The sequence below is a fragment of the Salmo salar genome, chromosome ssa18 (genome assembly GCF_905237065.1).
Source record: "Salmo salar chromosome ssa18, Ssal_v3.1, whole genome shotgun sequence".
In the NCBI taxonomy this organism is placed as follows: domain Eukaryota; kingdom Metazoa; phylum Chordata; class Actinopteri; order Salmoniformes; family Salmonidae; genus Salmo; species Salmo salar.
The window spans coordinates 15,731,113-15,743,594 of record NC_059459.1 but is presented as its reverse complement, the minus strand read 5'-3'; the positions used below and the strand labels follow the sequence as shown (position 1 = coordinate 15,743,594).

The window sequence follows — 12,482 nt, the reverse complement described above, 5'->3', positions numbered from 1 at the left end:
TGTTTTTTTAATAAATGTGAAAAAATGTCTACAAACCTTTTTTCGCTTTGTCATTATGGGGTATTGTGTGTAGATTGATGAGGACATTTGTGTTATTTAATCCATTTTAGAATAAGGCTGTAATGTAACAAATTGTGGAAAAAGTCAGGGGGTCTGAATACTTCCTGAATGCACTGTATAGTTGATTTTATATAAACACATAGGGTGTGTCTATATACGGACAACACCTTTTAACATTACGACTAAGATTTTTTTTTTTGGGGGGGGTGGCATCCCAAATTATAGCACTGCGTCAATGGACAAAAGATTTAGGCCTACAGATTGGTCAAGGTAACAGCTTGCTATACGTCATCTGAGTTTTAATCTGAGGGGGATATTTTTAGGAGCTTCTCTGAACCATCACACTATTAATCAAGTTCTTAATGTACTCGTCTCCTGTCCTGCACAACGTGTAGGCTATCTATTCTAGTAAGGCCTAATCGGGAGTCCTGTGTAGTGGTGGTCCAGAGATAAAGGGAATAAAATGTGCTTACAGCTGAGTTTTCCTTAAGTGGACTCCTTTAACAGGCTGAATACACCGCTCGCGTCATGTGCGCTCGCGTTGCAAAATAAATGTAGAAATCTGTTATTCAATTATTGCACCCACACTGCTCGCGCCCGCCAACGAACGTCTGTCACCAAGCGCTAAAAAAGATGTCAGTTATATTTCTGATGCAGATCCCAATTCAAGTCCTGCCTTTCCCATCTCATTGGTTTATAGAAGCAGGTACCCACGTGCCATCTCCTCATTGGTTATACCCACGTGGGTGACAAAGACGAACGACGTCAGTGGCGGTAATGCACCTAAATTATGAATGTTTGCCAAATCGCAATATAAAGTCAAGAGAAGAAATAACCTGGAAGGAGGAGAGATGACTAGAAACAATTCGGTTGACCGTTTTATGTGTGGATTAATTGTCGGAGTAGAGGACTTTGTGCGTTTCAGGTAAAATAACAACTCAATGTTTATATCCCAGGACAAATTAGCTAGCAACAGCAAGCTAGCTAAATAGGACAAACTAACTAGCTAAAGTGCCATAAATGTTTAATGCTTTTCGACCTGTCCCCAAATTAATATAATTGGTTAAGAGTTTGTTTTGATATTTTAACCTGCGTGTCGTGATCGCGTTTGGTGTGGGGGGGGACAAGATAAATGTATGCATGATAACGCACGCGCGCAGCCGGTTTGTGTTCCATGTAAGTCCTTTTGGAGGAAAACCAACCCGGCCGTCCTCACCCACCCAGCACAATATCACTGCAAATGAAATAAGACTCCTATTCAGAGGAGCGATGCCCAGTTTAAATCTGACACAACAGACATGAGCTCATCCCCTGCCACACTCTGCCCACACACACACAAAGGTGATGGGCAAAGTGAGATAAATATACCTTTCACCTAGCATTTTAGATAAGCCTAGGTTAATATATGACACTGGATTGCAAATACGCACGAGTATATACACTGAGTATACCAAACAAAAGGAACACCTTCCTAATATTGAGTTCCGGATTCACCTGGTCAGTCTGTCATGGAAAGAGCAGGTGTTCTTAATGTTTTGTATACTCACTGTATATATTAAATACATTCGTTTTCATGCAGTCAAGTGCAACACAAACATTCTGTGTGGAAACAATGTTGGCGCTTTGGGATACTATTAGTTGCCATGCAGAAAAATGTAAGTAGTTGGCTTACTCTTATCATTTACTTTTGGTCTTAAGTATTACATTTGCTCAATACTTCAATTCTAATGAAAACACATTTCAACATGTGATTCATCCCCATTTCTTTCTAACCCACAAAAACGTTTACTTCATGCCTTCTATGGTCAAAGTAATGGATAGCATAGCACCCCATGGTGGTACAGTGTGAATTCCATGGCACTCTTGTTGTTGCTCTTCACTCAGACATTTGAATTTATGGTGGATTAGAGTTTGGAGATGTTGTTGAGTCCAACGAATATCAAGGATGTCACCTTGAAGTTGTAAGACTACAACCTCTGGAGATAAACCAGACAATGGAGGAAGGTTGGGCTTCAGAGGGAGGGCTAGCTCAGTTCTTCCACACAGATCCATGTCAATAAGGGAGTAACTGGTTAGACCTCCTGTGGCCTGTGGTCCAGACCGAGCCTTCAGATTCCCAGGGCTCTGGCCCAAATCAACTCCATTAACATTATGATTTGTATTGTCGGCTCGATGGTCAGACTGGCCCTGTGTATTCCCATTGACAGGTATGATATGGATGAGCACATTTTCTTGGGGTGAATCCATTATTTTAATTCCACACAAAAGATTTGCTTTGGTTATTTCTCAATGTTGAGGTCCCATCTGGGGTGCCATTTTTTTATGTAACGGTTTTGACTTGAGGTTATCGTTTATAGAGGTGCCAGGTAGGTTGTGCCTACCAGAGAAAATATTGGTTTCTCCTTTTGGTTTGGGAGGGAATGAGTCCCATCTGGTCCGTCAAGTCTACACCAATACAAAGGACTCATGTAAAAGTCAGGATGGAAATACACTTTTCATAAGCCCTTAAAACATTGGAAAGAACTTCAAAAACAACTGTATTCTTTTGCGTGGGTTGTATTAACAACATAAATGATCACACACACACAACAATATAACAATAATGAGCTTTAAAGAGCTCTGGTTCCTCCAGAAATGTCCTGTACCTCGGGCCTAAAGAGTCCAGCCCGGTAAACAAGTTCAGGGAACTCAAGTGACCTTAGTCATGCAATATTTGTCCGTTCATACCAGTGTAGCGTAAACCCAGTATCAATCATACAATCAAAATAACAAATATTTTACCACACAACTATAAAGCGTATCACATCTTAATACGTCCTCACTTACACTTAACTACATAAATCATCACGGTATACATCACACCAAAACAAATGAAATACTGTATACAAAAAGGTTGTAGTCAGTCGGTCAGTCAGACAAGCCAATTCGCCGACAGATCTCCAGCGGAGAAAGGCCACGAAGAACAACGGAGAGGTGTAGCCCACGGACGCAAAGAGTGGATCCGATCCTGGGTAAACTTGCTATTAGGCTACACAAAGCACACTTTTAACTGCAACACCACAAACGGAAGAGAGAAGCTTCGGAACTGAGGGTTGAACACATCCTCATTCACGTCTCCATCACAACCCCACTTTTGCGCAGCTGATGCTGGCTATTTATTTGGGAATTAAAGGGGAAGCGCCCTATTGAAAGGAGAAGCACTGAGACGGTTCAGACAAATTCAGGGTCGACACAATGCACATAAGTGCTTATATCATCTTCATTGAATTATGACAATCAAGGCAAACATCCAGAAGGTGCATGAACAAGTTGACCTCTGACCTTTCTCTATGCTGCTTTGGGCCAGGCTGAGGAGCTGAGGAGAGCGCTCCTCCAAGACCTGCTGGTGTAGGCTCACGTAGCGCAGGGTCCACCAAGGCAGCAGCTGCACACACGCGGAACATAGAAAACAGAAACAAGTTAGTGAGCGAGTGTGTGTGTGTGTGTGTGTGTGGGAGAGAAGGTAAGTGGAACAACAAACGGGTAAATGAAAGAGCATGGGAGAGTGTGAGCGCTTTTGTACCAACGGCCCAATACATAAAGGTCACAACTAAATAACTATAGTAAATAATAGTAACTAAATACTACAAGTAAATAAATAACTACAGTACTAGTGTCTGAACCAACTGAACACATATGACAACCCACTAAGACCCTACATATCAAAAGAATGTTAGAGAGTAAGTGATGCTGACCCAGCCCAAAAAATTGCCAACTCCCTCTTTTTTCATCTCTGACCAAAACACATAGTGGCAGGGAAAATAACAGCTCCAAGCCATGTACGCGTTTCTCTCCCCCATCCCTTCTCTCTCGCATGGCCAAAGGTAGTGAACCATGTAAAAAGCCCATTTGCGTTTCAGGGAGGACATCTTTCTCATTTGCGATGCACGAGGCCGGCTATCCCGACCGTGTCGTCGTATGGTGCGTTAATCGTCTGCCTCCCTGAATCAATATTCTCCTGACACACACGGGCACACACACTGCCGTCTCAGAGGAGGGTGATATGCAGATGAACATCACAGCCCCCTCTTCTCCTCTCTTGATGACTGGGTTGGGAGAGGTGGAGAACCTGGGTGATAATAAGAACGTACAGGGGGATGGAGGGGTGAAGGGGGCAATGGATAGCGTGCCTTCGAGTTAGACAGCCGCTGAACTCCAAGGGTAAGTGTACGTTTGTGTGTGTGTGTGTGTGTGTGTGTGTGTGTGTGTGTGCATCAAACTTTAATAGTATGATCTCTAGAATGGATCTTGTAGTTAGAATATTTCTTATCAAACCACACATTCTTTCAGCATGTTATAATATGTAGGCAAATGTAACACTAAAACAGCCTTCTTTTGATCTTAGGATGTGGTGGTGAGCTTCTGAAACTCAAGGGCAGCCAATATGGAGTTAAATAACTACTATTTAGCCATTACGGCTGTAAAATATTTACAGGTGACTTAACCTGCTGAAGGGAAGTGTGTAAGTTACATGCCTTACACGGAACCCAAACTGGCTGCGCACGTGCGCCATCGTGCATAAATGTATTTTGTCCCCCCCACACCAAACGCGATCACGACACGCAGGTTAAAATATCAAAATAAACTCTGAACCAATTATATTAATTTGGGGACAGGTCGAAAAGCATTAAACATTTAGGGCAATTTAGCTAGATAGCTTGCACTTGCTAGCTAATTTGTCCTATTTAGCTAGCTTGCTGTTGCTAGCTAATTTGTCCTGGGATATAAACATTGAGTTGTATTTTACCTGAAACGCACAAGGTCCTCTACTCCGACAATTAATCCACACATAAAACGGTCAACCGAATCGTTTCTAGTCATCTCTCCTCCTTCCAGGCCTTTTCTTCTCTTGACTTTATATTGCGATTGGCAACTTTCAGGTGCATTACCGCCACTGACCTCGTTCATCTTTCAGTCACCCACGTGGGTATAACCAATGAGGAGATGGCACGTGGGTACCTGCTTCTATAAACCAATGAGGAGATGGGAGAGGCAAGACTTGCAGTGCGATCTGCATCAGAAAAAGAACTGACTTCTATTTTAGCCCTTGGCAACGCAGACGCTCGTTGGCGCGTGGGTGAAATAATTGAACAACATAGATTTCTACATTTATTTTTGCAACGCTCGCGCACGTGACGCGAGCGGTGTAGTCAGCCTGTTAGGCGCTCCCAAATAGAAAGCATGATTCACTACCCACCCCATTGTTATATTCCTCCAATAATAATAACTCTGGTGAACTAATCTCCCTGTAATACCAGGATTCCAAAGTTTCAGCACGGAGGGAGGAGGTAGGGGTAAATAAATAAATCTAGAGATGTATTGGTGTGCTGGCAATGGAGTGAAAATCCAAACCATTACTGTTTGTGTGGACAGGGAATGGAAATGCGGGAATAAGTTTCTGCACCCACATCCAATGATTCTCCCAGTTCCAGTGGCTTAGAGCAAGAAATGCAAATCAAGCACAGCACATCTGAAGGAGTCAAGTACACATGCATCTCCCTGACCAGAATCTCTGCTGTATTGCCTGTCGCTCAACTCATTTGTCTGTGTTGGGGAGAGACAATGTGGATGTGACGAGTGTCATTTCACAATCACAGCTTCAGCTAATGTCCAGTGACATCTATGTTCTCTTACCTGGAGGCTATCCAGCTTGGCAGAGCAGTTGACCAGCAGGACCCTGGCCAGCAGCAGGAGGAAGGGATTCCCCACCAGGCAGTACACGGACTCTCCATCCAGGAGAAGACTGCTGAGCAGGGCTGAGGTCAGGGCCCCAGGCTGGGAGGGAGAGAGGACACAGAGGAGTTAAACTGGTATAGGGCTTAGGAAAAGATCCATGATCTGTTGTCGCTTTGCTGCTCTGTCCCCTGAAGTGATGCCCGAGACGACAACGCTAACCCCCTTGCTGCATCCTTCCAGCGCCTTTCCGGCTCCTCCCGGCACATTCCCACTTGGTAGGTTGATGGAGCCCAGCTGAGGTGCATTAGTCAATCGAGTGTGTGATTAGCTGGACAATCAGTCCCAACAGTTGACAGGTTGGGGCTAAAAGACAGTTAAATAAAAGGTAGAACTTCAGTAACAAAGGTTAAGTTCCATATCTGTAAGTATTTCTGTAGGTAAATTATGTAATAAAGCCTAAGTTTGAACCGTTTACTCTGTCTCACTGAGCCTCTGTACCCTGAGACCTTCTTAGCTCTGGTCCATGGCAGTGGCCTGTCCCCAGGCTCTGCCACAGTGGGTATGAAGGGGAAAAGCGATTTACTCAGAGAAACTTCATGATTCTTGCCTGTGTCTCCAGTCCACTACTTTGCACAAACACTTTAACTCAATAAGTGCAACTTTATACCTTTTTTCCCCAAAATGCAGTGGCCCATTAGTGATGGCTTGCACTTATTGAGTTGATCACATTGCATAAACTTCGCTCTCTCTCTCCCGCTACTCTCTCCACTTCCATCCTATCATCTCTTCCCTCTGCTCAAACCTTCTCCAACCTATCTCCTGATTCTGCCTCCTCAACCCTCCTCTCCTCCCTTTCTGCATCCTTTGATATTCTCTGTCCCCTATCCTCCAGGCCGGCTCGGTCCTCCCCTCCTGCTCCGTGGCTCGACGACTCACTACGAGCTCACAGAACAGGGCTCCGGGCAGCCGAGCGGAAATGGAGGAAAACTCGCCTCCCTGCGGACCTGGCATCCTTTCACTCCCTCCTCTCTACATTCTCCTCTTCTGTCTCTGCTGCTAAAGCCACTTTCTACCACTCTAAATTCCAAGCATCTGCCTCTAACCCTAGGAAGCTCTTTGCTACCTTCTCCTCCCTCCTGAATCCTCCTCCCCCTCCCCCCCTGCGGATGACTTCGTCAACCATTTTGAAAAGGTTGACGATATCCGATCCTCGTTTGCTAAGTCAAACGACATCGCTGGTCCTGCTCACACTGCCCTACCCTGTGCTTTGACCTCTTTCTCCCCTCTCTCTCCAGATGAAATCTCGCGTCTTGTGACGGCCGGCCGCCCAACAGCCTGCCCACTTGACCCTATCCCCTCCTTCTCCCCTTCCTCACCTCGCTCATCAACTCATCCTTGACCGCTGGCTACGTCCCTTCCGTCTTCAAGAGAGCGAGAGTTGCACCCCTTCTGAAAAAACCTACACTCGATCCCTCCGATGTCAACAACTACAGACCAGTATCCCTTCTTTCTTTTCTCTCCAAAACTCTTGAACGTGCCGTCCTTGGCCAGCTCTCGTGCTATCTCTCTCAGAATGACCTTCTTGATCCTAATCAGTCAGGTTTCAAGACTGGGCATTCAACTGAGACTGCTCTTCTCTGTGTCACGGAGGCTCTCCGCACTGCTAAAGCTAACTCTCTCCTCTGCTCTCATCCTTCTAGACCTTTCTGCTGCCTTTGATACTGTGAACCATCAGATCCTCCTCTCCACCCTCTCCGAGTTGGGCATCTCCGGCGTGGCCCACGCTTGGATTGCGTCCTACCTGACAGGTCGCTCCTACCAGGTGGCGTGGTGAGAATCTGTCTCCGCACCATGCGCTCTCACCACTGGTGTCCCCCAGGGCTCTGTTCTAGGCCCTCTCCTATTCTCGCTATACACCAAGTCACTTGGCTCTGTCATATCCTCACATGGTCTCTCCTATCATTGCTATGCAGACGACACACAATTAATCTTCTCCTTTCCCCCTTCTGATAACCAGGCGGCGAATCGCATCTCTGCATGTCTGTCAGACATATCAGTGTGGATGACGGATCACCAGCTCAAGCTGAACCTCGGCAAGACGGAGCTGCTCTTCCGCCCGGGGAAGGACTGCCCGTTCCATGATCTCGCCATCACGGTTGACAACTCCCTTGTCCCCTCCTCCCAGAGTGCTAAGAACCTTGGCGTGATCCTGGACAACACCCTGTCGTTCTCCACTAACATCAAGGCGGTGACCCGATCCTGTAGGTTCATGCTCTACAACATTCGCAGAGTACGACCCTGCCTCACACAGGAAGCGGCGCAGGTCCTAATCCAGGCACTTGTCATCTCCCGTCTGGATTACTGCAACTCGCTGTTGGCTGGGCTCCCTGCCTGTGCCATTAAACCCCTACAACTCATCCAGAACGCCGCAGCCCGTCTGGTGTTCAACCTTCCCAAGTTCTCTCACATCACCCCGCTCCTCCGGTCTCTCCACTGGCTTCCAGTTGAAGCTCGCATCCGCTACAAGACCATGGTGATTGCCTATGGAGCTGTGAAGGGAACGGCACCTCCATACCTTGAGGCTCTGATCAGGCCCTACACCCAAACAAGGGCACTGCGTTCATCCACCTCTGGCCTGCTGGCCCCCCTACCTCTGAGGAAGCACAGTTCCCGCTCAACCCAGTCAAAACTGTTCGCTGCTCTGGCACCCCAATGGTGGAACATGCTCCCTCACGACGCCAGGACAGCGGAGTCAATCACCACCTTCCGGAGACACCTGAAACCCCACCTCTTTAAGGAATACCTAGGATAGGATAAAGTAATCCTTCTAACCCCCCCCCCTTAAAAGATTTAGATGCACTATTGTAAAGTGGTTGTTCCACTGGATATCATAAGGTGAATGCACCAATTTGTAAGTCGCTCTGGATAAGAGCGTCTGCTAAATGACTTAAATGTAAATGTAATAAACAGAGGAGCTCCATTTACAAGGGTCCTCTAAACGACAAGGCAGATGAATCACAGCCTGGAAAATTATTCAACAGCAGAATGACGGTCTCCTCTGGTGTAATGTGGGATTAAGTCGACCAATCGTGTCTCCTCACCCCCACATAACTGGGTCCTGTCCCTCTCCCCTTCCTCCTAGAGTTGTCACGATAACATTTTACAAACGATACAATACCAGCCCAAGTATCGTGACACCGAGTAGTATCGCAATACCATAGGGGGGAAAAAAATTCTGTGACATGTATACTACACAGTATATACACACACTAAACTCTCACAAACACACACTTTTACGCTGCTTCTTGAGCAAGGTAGTTAACCCCCAACAACAACTGCTCCCCGGGCACCGATGAAGTGGATGTCGATTAAGGCAGCCCCCGGCACCTCGCCGATTCAGAGGGGTTGGGTTAAATGCGGAAGACACATTTCATTCTAATACTACTTATCCTGATGCTTAGCCACTTTACCCTGCCTTCATGTACCTCGTACCCCTGCAAATGGATCTGGTACTCCCTGTATATAGCTGCATTTTGGTCTATTTTATTCCTCCCGTTTCAAGAAGCTTGGCGTGTGTCGCACGTCACAGGAGGCATTTGAACTTTCTTTTTATTATCAATATACCTTTTTTGGCAGGAATGTCTTATGGAACATGTAAACTTTCATGCAATTTGTAAATACAAATTGTTAAATTTACAGCTATCCATGATTGGTTGAGATAATGGATGGGCTGGACATGCTGAGAGATGAGTTCAGATTGGTCTGCCATGTAGCATGCTTTGGTCTATAACATTAGCTGCTCAGTATGGCAGCTAGAACTTTCTACAACAGCTTGTTTTTTTAAGATTTCATGAACTGAGGTGTTGCTTCAACTCTCAACATTGCTGCCCTGAAATTAACAGGCGCTATTAGACAAAGATCAGTGGGAAAAAGTTGTGATTGACTATTTTCTGGAGGACGACCTTGCCATGCCGACTGATACTGAAAGTGAATCAGACGATGAGGAAATGCCTGAATTATGTAAAAACATTTATGGAACCAGGCATTAGTCTTCTGATGACAGTGATGGGGAAGAAACGAAAAATGAAAATAAGACCAACCATGACAGAGGGAGAAGTTCTCATCCATGTATACTTGTAAGAGTCTTGCTCCATTTTCAGATATGAGTTTCTAATTTTGTCAGAAAGTCGTTTTCATTGCTAGTTCCAGCCTAATGTTAGCTAGCTATCCAACAGTGACCCTAGTTGGTTAGCTTTCGTTACCTGCAGATTCACGCATGGTGCATTGTAGTAATGCCGCATTCAAAACAACTGGGAACTCTGAAAAATACAAGGTCAAATCATGATGTCTGATCTTCAGGTCGGAAAGACAGAGCTCTAAGAGGAGGCCCAGGTTGCTGAGTTGGAATTCCGAGCTGGATGACCATTTCAAATGTATTTCTCCCCAGGTGGAGATTTCCGAGTTCCCAGTTGTTTTGAACACGGCATTAGAGTTGAGATTATGGTTCATTGTTTACATGTCAAAAAAAAAAAAAAGACTCCACTATGCAAGTAACCATTTCAATGTACTGTTTACTTTCCCATTTTTCCTCAACTGTAGTGTATGATATAGAATTTTCTAGCTCTGAGTCTGTACTTTTATCCAAAGTAAAAAACTATTTTTAATTTTGCTACATAGGAATCCAGGTGGGGGGGTCATATATATTTTTGATAATGTTTTTCAAACCTCTGCATGGCTGGGAAGGGCTGGTAAAGCAAGCATTTCACAGTAATGTCTACACCCGTTGTATTCGAAGCATGTGACAAAAAAAATGTGAGCCCAACACCCGGACGCTTGTTCCAGCTTTCTAAAAGTTATGTGCATGTGCTTAGCAAAACATCTGTCACTGATATTCACACTTCTACTCAATGCAACACATTCAATTAACTTCATACTGTTCACTGTATAATAAAATATTGCATAGACCGGCTTATTTGCTCATATTTGCAAAGGAGCTCTTCTGTGATTTGGCTAGAGGAAAGGGAGGAATTGTGATTTGGCTAGAGGAAAGGGAGGAATATACATGCATAATGATCTGCATGTCATTGTGGCAGTAAGGGGAAAACTGCATGAAATCTTGTTTACTCTTCAGTTAACAGACTCTCCCCTCCCTCTGTCACACACCATCTCCGTCTCATAAAAATACACACCACTATCTCTCCCACAAATACATACTGCTCCCAAACAGAATGTAGGAAGAACCAGAAAGAGATAAGATTTTTGATATAGTTTAGGCTTACGGCCTATGTAAATCCTACCTTTGAAGCACATCTCATGAGTAGCAGACCCTTTTCCTTTCTTCCTGGACCAATCAAATTGACAAGACCTACTGTCAATTCAACATGTTGTTAACTAGGTTGGTAACATGACTGAACAACGTTGTTTGTTATCAAACTAATAATTAACAACCCAGGCTTAGTTTAAAAACGGCCCGTGACATGGTTTGTGAAATTATATAAAATGTGCATGTTCTCTTTGCTGTAAAGCTAACTGACCCGCTCTGCCCATTCATCGCCCTTCACCCATTTTTGTCCTAACTCTCCTGATCAACACCTGTGATTGCTTTATGCATCTCTCTAATGTCAATATGCCTTGTCTACTGCTGTCTTGGCTAGTTCTTACTGTTTTATTTCATTGTAGCGCCCTCAGCCCTGCTCAACATGCCTTAGATAGCTCTATTGTCCCACCCCACACACAGATATCATCCTGACCAACCTGCCCTCTAAATACACCTCTGCTGTCTTCAACCAGGATATCAGCGATCACTGCCTGCGTCCGTGGTCAAACGACCACCCCTCAAACGCTCCCTTAAACACTTCAGCGAGCAGGCCTTACTAATCGACCTGGCCCGGGTATCCTGGAAGGATATTGACCTCATTCCGTCAGTAGAGGATGCCTGGTTATCCTTTACAAGTGCTTTCCTCACCATCTTAAATAAGCATGCCCCGTTCAAAAAAATGTCGAACTAAGAACAGATACAGCCCTTGGTTCACTCCAGACCTGACTGCCCTTGAACAGCACAAAAACATCCTGTGGCGTACTGCATTAGCATTGAATAGCCCCCGCGATGAGCAACTTTTCAGGGAAGTTAGGAACCAAAGGCTAGCTTTTTCAAAAAGAAATTTACATCCTGTAGCACAAACTCCAAAACGTTCTGGGACACTAAAGTCCATGGAGAATAAGAGCACCTCCTCCCAGCTGCCCATTACACTGAGGTTTGGAAACACTCACCACCGATGAATCCACGATAATCGAGAATTTCAAGAAGCATTTTTCTACGGCTGGCCATGCTTTCCACCTGGCTACCCTTAGCCCAGCCAACAGCTCTGCACCCCCCACAGCAACTTACCCAAGCCTCCCCCACTTCTCCTTCACCCAAATCCAGATAGCTGATGTTCTGAAAGAGCTGCAAAATCTGGACCCCTACAAATCAGCTGGACTAGACAATCTGGACCCTCTCTTTCTAAAATTATCAGACGCAATTGTTGCAACCCCTTTTACTAGCCTGTTCAACCTCTCTTTCGTATCGTCTGAGATCCCTAAAGATTGGAAAGCTGCTGCGGTCATCCCCCTCTTCAAAAGGGGGAGACACTCTAGACCCAAACTGTTACAGACTTAAATCTATCCTACCCTGCTTTTCTAAGGTCTTCGAATGTCAAGTTAACAAA

General features: G+C 45.2%; 1 protein-coding gene across 2 annotated transcripts in view; it reads right to left on the bottom strand.

Annotated features, from left to right (window-relative positions):
- The window catches only part of ttc27 (tetratricopeptide repeat domain 27), a 135,648-nt gene that overhangs the window by 105,457 nt on the left and 17,709 nt on the right, over positions 1-12,482 (bottom strand). For both annotated transcript variants that reach the window (XM_014154511.2, XM_014154512.2), the window contains exons 4-5: positions 5,734-5,874; positions 3,382-3,484 (exon numbers count right to left, since the gene is read on the bottom strand). In XM_014154511.2, the coding sequence (XP_014009986.1) occupies positions 3,382-3,484; positions 5,734-5,874 (244 nt within the window). The remainder of the gene's footprint in view (positions 1-3,381; positions 3,485-5,733; positions 5,875-12,482) is intronic.